General features: G+C 34.6%; 1 protein-coding gene across 1 annotated transcript in view; it reads left to right on the top strand.

Moving 5' to 3' along the window:
- Nucleotides 1-12,375, top strand: part of CrebA (Cyclic-AMP response element binding protein A) — a 33,745-nt gene that overhangs the window by 18,824 nt on the left and 2,546 nt on the right. The window contains exon 3 of the mRNA XM_018513723.1: nucleotides 11,949-12,270. Coding sequence (XP_018369225.1) covers nucleotides 11,949-12,270 — 322 coding nt within the window. The remainder of the gene's footprint in view (nucleotides 1-11,948; nucleotides 12,271-12,375) is intronic.

Below are 12,375 nucleotides of genomic sequence, written 5' to 3'. Positions count from 1 at the left end.
CCCTCCGGCGATTAGACATTCATCTGCATACATGTTTCCTTTCGTAGAATCCATAGATATTTACACTTTCCAAATGTAGTTTTACAAAGATAAGAAACATACAAATTCGAGATATTTGCGAGTATCACTATTTAACAACAGAAGAAGAGCAAGACATGCATTCTCTAAATTTTATCCCTTTATTTCGAGATCTCGGATGTGTTAATAAGGCGTCGTTAACTGCTCGATGGGCATATTTAGAATCGTTTCCGGATCGTTAGCATTCTTCTGTCGTTTTTGTCGTAAGAGCATGTGAATTTTCCTCGGATTCAGTTGCCATATATCCTGTCTCCTGGCACGCGATAAATTTCGATTTCATCTATCTAGGTCTAAGCGATATGTCATCGTCGTTATTTAAGGTGGTGATACTCTACTGCCTTTCTCGCTTTAAGTAAGCTGTACATTGAATTCGAATATAGCGATATGTTTTATCAGCCATATCCTTGAAGGCGTCTACTATAAAAGACTTTTGATAAAAATAACAAAAGATACGATGCTTGCTTGTGAGAGAAAAGTAGAATCTTGAAATCTTTAGAATTTTCTAAAATACCATACGTTCTTTCCAAATCATACTGTAAAAACATTATATGTAAAATTATAACAATTATAGTACTCACTACTAACCCGTTAAATGCAAATTGACAGTAACATTGCATCAATATTTTAATTTTTTATTTAATAATATAAATGTAATATAACGCATACATATTGTATACATAACAGTTATATTGTTGAGCATGAAATTATAACATTGCTATAATATGTTACTGTTAGTTTATGTTTAGCAAGCAAAGATATATATTTATATATACGTAAGTAAAGTTACAACTTACAAATAAAATTATTTTTTTATAGTAATTATAAACAATTTGCAAAAGTAAATTTACAATTAAATTTAAGTTAAATTTAAGTTAAGTTTATAGGTTTACATGATAATTCGCCAATAAATTACGTAATGATAATTTTTCTTAATAAATATAATTTTTCTCAAACTATGCTATCGATGTACAAACGTAAAAACGCAAATTTAATTTGTGTGACATTATCATTATGTTATAATATGCGACGTGCCAAAACAAAATGTTTCATTTTTTTTAATTTATCAGAATAACTTATTTTCTTCTTAAAAACTCACTTAAAAAATTTTACAGAAAATTATTGTAATAACTAAAGACGTGAACAATCGATTTTTGTCAAAATTTTTAATGAAACAATTTTAATTTTAAAAAATCGTATTAAAGTTGTCAAAATTTTAAAACGTATGTCCAAGAAAAAGTATAAGTCAAAACATTGCAATTAGCGAATAAAAATACCAATTGCGAATAAAAATAATAATAAACTTACAACGTTTAGAGTTATGCTATCTTTTTTTTTCCGTAACAGCACTTTTTATGCCAAATATTAGTATATGAGATAGTGAAGTCAACACTTATAATCAATTTATACAATAAAACGCATTCTAACAATTTTATCACACATGTAACATTTCGCCGTGCGGCAATATTATAAAATGTACAATATTCTCATGTGCAATATTATAAAAATTTATGAATTTATATAAAAACTATAAAATATTATTGTTATTGTGTGTAATTTTCTGTCTAAAATAAACATATATTTACAGAATTAGAAATAAAAGTACTAATTTTTGTAAATACAATTTTAAATACTTCCACTATAAATTGTGTAATTTTTACGCATATTATTTATATAAAATATAATATTATTATATTTTACATACTTTTCTTTTACTTTAGTACGACTAAAAGACACTTAAAAGATGAAAATTTCCATTTCAGATCTTTTTTCTGGCCTTTCAATTTGCGTTGAGAATGTCATGCTGCTTATTTCGTTTTATTTTGAATCCTTTCTACTTAAATTCTCGCAAGATTATTATTAGGTTCGGCAGCAAATCTTAGTGAGTCGTAGTGAATTCGCAGGCTTACGGGGCTTCCTAAATCTGGCGCTCATCTCAACAAACCTCTCGCATAACCGGTGACGCAAGTGACCGGTCGCCAGGGGCGACTTTTTTTCGAAACGCGTATTTATCAAGCGTGTTAAACAGACACGAGCGATTCGCCCGCAGGTATAACGACAACGATAAAAGGCAAAACAGTGGCCTGGCGAATCGGTCATGTTGAATAGTTACGCGCGTATAGTGTGATAAGCTCTTATCAGCTGCGCCTACCATTGCGCACTGCCTCTCCTTTTCCGTCTTCCTTTGCCGCATTGTCCCTTTCGAAACCTTATACGTACTGATTAGTAATTCCTCGCATTTATTTGACCTAATTGATAATAGCGTGGATTCGTACGACACCAATTCCTTAACTATGTTTCTCCATGCATGTACGTGGATGGAGAATACGTAACAAACGGTTCGCTTAATCGCTGTAACTGGAATATAGAGTCCTGATATCCCTGAGTTAATTTTTAATTACATTTTTTTAATTTTTAAATAATGTAATGGATTGGAATTTTATATTGATTCGCGATTTTGTTTTTTTCAGTTTTATTCGATTCGTATAGGCTAATTATCGTACTATATTTATGCTAAGTTCAAGTGTTGCTTAATTTTGTATATATAGTTGAAAGTTTTAAAACTTTTAAAACTAATAACAAAGAACTGTAATAGGTCCCAAAGATTCACATAATCCTTCAGCGTCATAAAAAATATATAAATCTCTGTTAAGCTCTGTGGCAAACACAACGTAAATAACGTGATTATCAAGTTTGTTTTTATTGTACTTTTAAGTAAAAGGCATGGATTCATGGAATATCATGTTTTTATTTATACATGCATTGCTTAGAATAAGCCTATCAGCAAACTGATAAGATATTGTAGCTTTTAATTATTCGAATTGATTAATCAAATACTTAACATACATACTATTAAATTCTATGTCGCATATTACGATTATGCCAATAAGTCTATATCAAAGAATTCTTAAACATGTTTTCCTTCCTATACATATTTCTTCTTATATTTACTTATTTGCATCATATTTATCGATAATGCATCGAATATCAAGTTAAATAAAGCGTTATAATGACAATGTTGAGAACGTCTGACTCAGATAATTTAGGATTGTCCAAAGTTCTTCTTTTCGAAGAAGAGATAGCAAAAAATATCTATAAATTTAACAGAAATGAAGACGGACCAAACAGATAAAGAAAGATGGATCAAAATATTGAGAGAGAGAGAGAGAAAGAGAGAGAGAGAGAGAATACTATGTTATATATTATGTTGTGATCGATAAAAAAGAGCTAATTAGTTTACATCCTTGACATACATATTATGTTGTATAATGGACTATTGATCTGAATACTGCGTGTAATTATACTAATTACTGATAAAGTTAGTTAGTTGGTTATATAAAAGCATCCTGCAGGGACTTCAACTCGGAATTCATAATTATATAAATGATTCTATTAAATTACATGCAAATTTCTTAGACTTCTTAAATACAAAACAAATGTATTTCAAATCTTTCTGAACGAGTCACCGTACGTATCTAGAACTGTATTCGAAATTGAATTGAAACCGATGTTTATATTCAACGTTTCGAATATCAAAGATGGTTGAGGAGACGCTTCGAAGATAATTTGCAGATATCTTAAATTCAAATTTTTGGAATATAAAGTGGCCAGAACTTTTCCATGTCTAAAGTTTTTAATTTAGTTACTCCTTCTATATGCGTGTTTTTTTTTCTCGTATATTTCTACAACAGCTGGCAAGAACAATAATTGAAATTGGCTCCGTGAATGGGCCTTTTGACTCTATCGCGAGTATTGTGTCGCCCAACAGCTATTCGCTGGCTTTATTGGCCTCTCAGATTCGAATACTAATCGAAGGAGTGATATATCTCGAGGTCACAGGTACAGAGAGAATGGTCCTCTGCATTCGATTTGAATTATCGTCATTGATTGCTCTATTCTTAGACGCAATAGTAGAAAGTAATAAATTCGTCGAGCGATAGCTCGTAGAGCTGCAGCTCGTAATATCAAATATTACACATGTATTTAACGCAATTAAGAAATTCTCCTTTGCTTGTGTTGCAATATGTAATTTACTATTTTTCTTTTATCTTAAAATTAACTCTATCTTGTTTGATCGTGAAAATTTACATAATGTCGTCGAGTCTCATTTTATATCGTGAGAGAGCAAAGTTTGCAAACCTTGACATCGGTATGCAATGAGTAAGCAGCCAAATATTCTTTTTCCTTTATCACGCGTAAAAATATCTTTCATCTTAAGTAGCACCTTTTACCCTCTATTGTAATCTATCGAGCAGAAAACTACCTGTTGATCCTGTGGGTCACAGAGAGAACATTCCGACGGATATACATTATGTTTTCCTCGAAGACGAGCAAAGACCGATCATGTAAGTAATTCTGAGCCGTACGTGAGAATTTGTTCGAAATCCTGGGAGTAGCCGTAAATACGCCTCGCTAAGCATCAATTTCGCTCACGAAGTTACTCGGCCCATTCATCGATCAAATACATACGCGATTCGTCTTTATATACTTTATATACTTTATATACTTTAACAAGATAGTTGTAAAAACAACATGGATTAATCGTACAAAACAAATTTTAATCACGCAATTATGTCTGAATATGTGATACAAAAAATATTATCCGATGTAGTGTTACAAATTTAGCTCGATTTATTCTATGAGATAGGAAAAAGAAGGAAGGCCAATTGGACAAGCAACATAAAGGTAAAAAAATATAATAATTTCTTAACGTAAAATATTAAATTAAAATAATAACGCGACGTTTTGACTTACTAAGAGTGCTTTCGGCGTAAGTCTACATGGACATTATTCTGTCTTTCTTGACATTCAATGGATAATAAAAAACAGAATGATACAAATTTAAGTTAATTTACTCTAGATCCTTACAGAAATTTAATACTGAAATGTAATCATTAATTATTTATTAAACATTGAACAACAGTGTTTTTAATATTTAAAATAAGTAATTAACTACTGTCTTTTAATATTAAATTTGCAATCAGGATTAATGGATTTCTGTAAAAGGAGGTAGAAAAAAACGAAGAGAAGTAAATTGAAAATATCACGATGCATCTGATTTCCATACAATTTGTTAATTAGAATGTTGAAATTATTTAAATTAATTAAAATAATTAACGATTGCGCGAGCACATTAGTTTCGCATTTGCGTTGCCTGCTAATCGTTCATATTTTCTGCTTTTGCAAAATTTTATTTGGCGAAATTTCGTTTTTACGAAAGGAAGTTCACTCGACGAATTCGTCGTCGTTGGAATTTGACCGATGCAAATTATTTTTGCAGCGATATGCAAAATTTTTCAAAATAAACAGCTCGGATTTACGTTATCCGATCCCATCGACGATTCTCGAGCGAGCTCGAGTGGCCGAAGCTTTCTAGAGTTTCTCGACTTTCCTGAGAAGGTTCACGGCTACCTGTTAGGAAGGGATCTGGTTTTGAAACGAGTTGTATGGCAGTACATCGCACAGGAGAGAGAGACCTGTCACCGTCGCCGGCGTCATCGCTCGTCGTTGACCATGGTGGGGAATAGACGAAGTGACGGGATGGTTCCGATGAAACTCGAGGACGTTCACCTTTTTTCGTGACTTCGACGAGGCCGAGAGACGACGCCGTTGAACTACCCTTCTCTATCAGCTAGAATCCTGGACGATTGACCTATTCGTCTACAATAGAGAAGTCCGCCGTCATAGTTGGAAATAGTGATTACTACGGGCAGTTTAAACCCATTTTCGAGGAGGACGCCAATCGTATCATTTATATTCCTAAAATGTTTCCAAAATATAAAACTGTGTCATCTGAAATTCACACAACTTGTACACACACATATATATATATATATATAAATTTATATCAAATAGAATAATTCATATTAAATTAAACGCACAATATAATTAAACACACTGTCAAATTTATGATGTCAAATTATACCCACAATTTGAATTATTTTTAATCATTTCTATGGGGGGGGGGTGTCATTAATTAAAACAATGGAGTTAAAGAATTTAACTCAAGAAATGTATTTCAAGAAATATTTTTTCTGCATTGAAGCAGAGCGACAAACATTAATACATACGCTCGTAAGGAATTCATATGTTGAATCAATTTAGTCAACGCTTTTTAACATGCGAAGAACACTAATGACTGCAAATTTTTATAAACAGTTTGGAAATTTATCACGAGAGAGAGAGGACGATCCAGTCACGTATAACGGATGGTTTCCTTCGCTATGTAACGATAGTAACGTTGAGAAAATATTTGTGTTTGCCTCCGATCTTATTGCTATTCTGTACGTTTGAGTTTTAATTACTATTGCATTAGCGTAATTAGATATTCGGTCGGTGCATGCCGTTGACCTTCCCGCGATGTCTTGGAGTCTCCACGCCGCGATATCACGAATTTCTGCACTGCACCGCGGCTTTCTGGCATAAGCAGTTTCGTGATCGCGAAACGAATCGAGTTGTTTTACGGGTGCGATATGAATACCGTGCGTGGACGTTACGCTATATATGCAGTACATAACAAAAACTCAGATCGCATCTTTTACGACTGTGTTTTCATCGGAGATTTAATTTATCGTGAACTGTTATCGCCTTTTTTTATTGGTAATTTACGCTCGTATCCGTCGACGATAACACGACAGACGTGCACAGATATGCTGGACACTCGTTTCTTTTATAACGGTTTAAAACTCTTGCGTCGATCGCCAGACTATCGCTCCAATCATCTCGCGCACTTGCATTCGCATAATTATCGCAAATAAAAGAAACACTTTTATTTGCGCTTTATTAATTCTCCGGTGCCAAAATTTCTAACTATAATAATATAGGATGCTTTCCAATTGCTTAACATATCTTGACATAAACGTACACAGCAATGCACAAAGTATAGCATTGTGTATGGTTTCGATCCATTTCGGATAGAGTTAGATTGAATGTTAGTTTTTCCGCCTGCCTGTATATGCTGAATAAAAAAAGAAGCAAAAGTGCCGGCTACTGAACGTCCTCCAACGATACCTCACTTATAGCCTCCGCGGTTAGTATAACATGTAATTGTCACTAGAAAACACAAGCTTACGCAGCCGACTATAGTAGCCTTCGGGCAGAGTATGGATGTGTAATGTTATTATACTAATGTTATATCGACAATTACGGCAATTGGAACGCAACTTGTGCAACTTGTGTGCACGAAAGTGTCTAGTGATTTTACAGTTGGAAAGCATCCACAATTACTAACCCTGGGGCTGTAAGAGCTCTTTAATTTATGTTAATTAAAAGTCACTAATTAATTTTAAAAAAGTAGCATAATTTATACACAAAAGAAACAATTTTACAAAGAATCTAAAAATTTCGCTAGATACAGATCTGAAAATAATTTCGTTGGACTCTCCTCCTATTTACGTATAACATGAAACTCAAACATGATGAGTAACACTATAAAAAGTTATGATATTCCAGCAATCGGTTTAAGCGTCTTGGAGAATTATTTATTATCTAATAAAATTATTTCAGAGTTAGCAAAATTTTTTTATATTTTAGCAAAATCGTTCTCTCCGTGTATGTGATTTCGATAGACTCATCATCATGTTCGAGAGGGTTAATATAACTGTAATAACACAGACGCGTACGTGAAAATTCTTGCATCAGATAAATAATTCGAAGAAAAATGATTAAACGCAACTCTCACGTCTCATACGATTCCCGATTCCACGCGAACAGCGATTACAAGTCACGCGTGCTTAAGCGGCATAGAAACGGCGCGAAATTTTATTTCACGTTACATACACAATACGCTTTTACGGTCCCCGTTCTCATTCATATGTATCGCAGCTTTTGAAACCCCGCTCGAACATGCCACTGTAATTCTCTCCGGTGCATTACCCACGAGTGCGTCTCCGTCTGTATGCGCCTTCAATGCACTGGCGAACAATTGCTTTTCGACCCGTGCACCGTGCACCGTGCACCGTGTATATCGGAGTTTAGCGTCGAACCGACAAGTGGAAAGGTCAGTTCTGTATTAATAACTGGCATAACTTTGCGGCCGCGCCATCTTTATCGCAGATCCATTACGTTCGTCTGAACGTGCTGAAAATCGTCCAACTGTTTGGGAACAGAGATTAAGAAGAATTAGAAAGGTCGATGAGAGAGATGCGTAGGACTTTAAAGAATCTTGACTGTACAATATTGGCTGAAAACATCAGCCGAAGAATTAATAAAAAAAACAACAAGAGAATCTTACTCACAGATATTCAAACGTATAATAACAGAACGATCTAGAACATTTTCTTATTTTTATATAATAATGCTTCGAGAATTGATACATGTACATTCTTAAAATTTAATTTGCTTGAGATCGAGACGAAAAAAATATTTTTCGCTTTAATCGCATTAATTAATATGTCTAATTCGAAATAGAAACAGTGCAAGAAAGTGTGACTAAAACGCGAATGAACGGACACGCTCCTTATCCCTTCTCAATTAATTAATTGCATTATTTAATAACGCAGTAATAATATGCGTAATAACGAAGAGGCGTATAATAACAATTGTTCTTGAAAAAAATGAGCAATCGAAATAATTACGCGAGGCCCCGGCCGCGATTTCTCGTGGACAGCTGAAACAACGAAATAATAATGCCGCGGTAGCGAAATAACTCGTCGCGAAAATGATCGAGCCCGGGCCCCCGGGCTCGATCCACTTCCCGTGTTGCGCCGCAGTTAGTTAATATCAATCGCTACGTTGCAATTTTGCGGCGGAGAAATTCAATCGGAATTTCTATCTCGGAGGGAGGATACAGAGGCGCCGCGCCGGCTCTCCGATCTCTAGATCTCTAGAGGAAATACCATAGTATTGGGAGAAAAAATATCCCAGTAATTGCGACACGAAAAATTATTTATTTTATTCGCTAATTACCATTCTTCCGTATTTGTATACGACTTGTTTGTAAATCCACGTCAAAACTAATCGATCAGAAATTCTTCAACCTCAAGTTGTTAACTTTATTGACGAAAAATTGAGTTAAATGTTCAGTATACATACCTCACATTTTTATTTTGAGCTATAAAAATATGTTAACATAGAGATCAATTTTTATCTTAGAAATATTTATTTTCAATACTTATTTTAAAAATTGATTATTTATTGAATTGACAATGAGAATCAAGCAATTTCTTCAAAAAGATTTATATATTCACTATTATATGTGAATCCGATACAAGGAAACAACATCGATAAAAGTATAATTCTACTAGTAGTAGGATTATATGGTAAAAATTATAGTATATACGAATATTGAAAAGGTCATAGCTTTTTATTATCCAGAGGAAACCGCTAAAAAAGATACATCGATACGAGGAAACTCATACGTATTAATTTATCATTATACGAATAAATTTATTACGATAATTTACATGAGCGATTGCGAATATATGTATACATGTATGTACGAGTATGTATCTCTAAAGTTTGCAAAGCATACGCGGAAAATTGAACGATAATGGATGATAAGACGTGTATTTAAAGCTATGGATGGACGATCGCAAAAAGGGATGCACGTGTATCCTCCGCCATATCTCCAAAAAGACAACGAGAAGGATTGCCCGTTACGGACATGCTTCCGCCGGAAGTGAGACGTGGAAGGATGGGAGATAAGTGTTGGGGCCGCGCGACCAGAGCATAACGGAGTGCTACGACGACTACGACGACGAAGGGCAAAAGGACGAAAAGAAAGAATGAGGAGAAGGATAGAGGGAAGAGGAAAAGGAAGAGTGGTGTCGTGACCTTGCGAATCGAGTTCCGCATTGCTGTAGCCAGCAGATTTTTATGGAGCCAGCCACCGCTATAAATGTGGGATATTTTAAAGATCAATAATAAGCCATTAGCCAGATGAGCTTTCATTGTTTTCAATCAGTATGACTGAACTGAGATGAACGCAAAAACCAAATTTTAATTTTACTCGAATAAAATGATCTTTTTTTAGACCAAACACGCGGTAAATTTCTCGGATTTTTTTAATTGTTACTAGTACGTGAAGAATTATATACGTATGCGAGTATAATACTGAAGATGTTGACCGGTAATGATAAACCTTTGCGAGAAAAGTTTTATGCAATGGAAACAAGAGAATGGTAGAGGAAAACGAAGATGACTGAGGTTTGAGTTCCGGGTTGTTGGTTACTAATGGTTCCATTGTAACTAATTGCCTACTTGCGGGAAATTGCTACATTCCCATCTAAATTAGGGGGACCACAGTGTATAACGAAGAAAAGAGTATAGATAAAAGGCAACTGGAAGAATGAATGGAATGAGAAATATAGAAATAAAACGAAAAAGTAATTTTCGAAAATTCAATCAAAAGCTTCGAACATAGTATCCTACTTGCTTCTGACATCGGTAAATTATTCATTAAACCGCCGTTAAATACGTTATACGACATCGGACAAGCGTCGCTTAAATCATTGTTCAAATATCATTTCACAGCCGGATTTGCAGAGCAAACCGTGCATAACGGGCAAGTCCACGACTAAAGGAAAACCACATCGTATACCAACTGTGCGCGAGACGGCAGCAAAGCGAGAAGCAGCATGAATAGCTGGTAGCAACAGGGTCGTTAGCGCAACACGAAAAGATTTGTCTTGACCTTGGTTGCCAGGTTCCGCATTGCTGGATCGCGCCCGGTTAGGGTCCCCGAAGATCACAGAAGGAGGCGAAGTCGTTGCTACCAGCTACCAGCTCATGGACTCGCGCGGGTAATGGCCGACCTTCAACTTGACCGCTCAACTTGAGGAGCGCCCTTCTCCTTCGCTTAGAGTCTTAGAGTGTACTCGCGGAACGCTCGCGTATAATTTTAGAAGCACGCGGGGTCCTTGACACCTCGCCTCAAGACGACGGGCGAGTGGCGACAACCATTGACAACCGCGGGCGCTGCCCCTCCCTTGTCCATTCACTCGCGTCACGTTACTTTTACGGTAAAATTTCACATATAGGATCGATTTCTGCTCGGATAGTTTCTCTCCACTTGCTCGAGTCGTCAATTGACCAATCGATAACAAATCTTTACCTGGCCATTTCTTACATTTCCATACTTGTGTCAATTAATTTTAATCTTCATTTGATCTTTATACCTTTACATATTTTTTTAGTTTTTGATAGTCATATAAAACTGAATAGGGGAGAACTAATAAATTTTCGTAATCCTTATAATTTGGATTTAATTGGATAAACACAATTTATTTAACTATATATTATATATTAATTTACATATAAAACGTGTATAGTTGTCATCTATATACAATAGTTGCCACCACACATTATGTTATTAAAAACTGCTTCTTTTTCTTTAATAGAAACGGTTTTTATAATAATGGCAACTAGCTTGCAAACAAACAAATTAATTATTGCTTATTAGATTTTTTTGGAAATAAATTCCCAAGGAAATCTAATAGGTTAATAATAAATTATTAATTTGTTTGTTTTTGCACATGTCATTTAGAAGTTAATAATCACTTTTTTATTTTTCTATCATCGCTGTACGTGAAATGTTACATTTTTTCCATTACAGAACTTAAAAAAATATTTAATTATGTTTTAAAATTTGCAATAAATTCTTTACAGATTTAAAATGCTAGTAGTATCAAAAATTGTGACGATCAAATTTAATGTGCGAGATTATTATTTTAGATTGATTGTATTGCAAGTCTAAAAGTATAATTGTTATGCAGTCATATATCGATTTGATTGTGAGATAAATGTATTTAAAATATATGTGGAAATATATTATTATCCAATATCTAACTTTGACCGTAATTAGATTCTATCCTAAGATTTTTTCCAATTAAAAAGATATTTTGACGTTTAACAAATTCTCGTTCACATTGCAGATACTCAATCCAGATATCTTACTGAACACCAAAGAGGAAGAATGGAGCAATGTTTTGAGCTTCAGACACAACGTAATTCTGAGAGACCGTCTAATGACGGACGCAGCTCTCGGTGGACCACGGCCGATAAAATCCGAACATAGTTATAGCCTTTTAGCTTCCAGTCCCCCTCCGAGCCCAGCAACGCCAGGAGCTAATCCACATACGCCCAATTCAGGTTCTGGCGCGGTCGGTTCTACCGCAGTGACTACCAATTCCTCCATCGATTTCGCCAATCGATTTCTGGATCATAAATCTCTTGATATTCGTGACAGAATCGATGGTAAGAAAATAATACAGATTTTTAAAAACATAGACAGTTTATCATGCGACATTCTCAAATTCTTTATCACTTTTTTCTCCAAAACTAATTCTTAAGGGCTAAAAG

Source organism: Trachymyrmex cornetzi, unplaced genomic scaffold, assembly GCF_001594075.2.
Source record: "Trachymyrmex cornetzi isolate Tcor2-1 unplaced genomic scaffold, Tcor1.1 scaffold47, whole genome shotgun sequence".
Taxonomy (NCBI): domain Eukaryota; kingdom Metazoa; phylum Arthropoda; class Insecta; order Hymenoptera; family Formicidae; genus Trachymyrmex; species Trachymyrmex cornetzi.
This window is presented reverse-complemented; position numbering and strand designations above follow the sequence as displayed.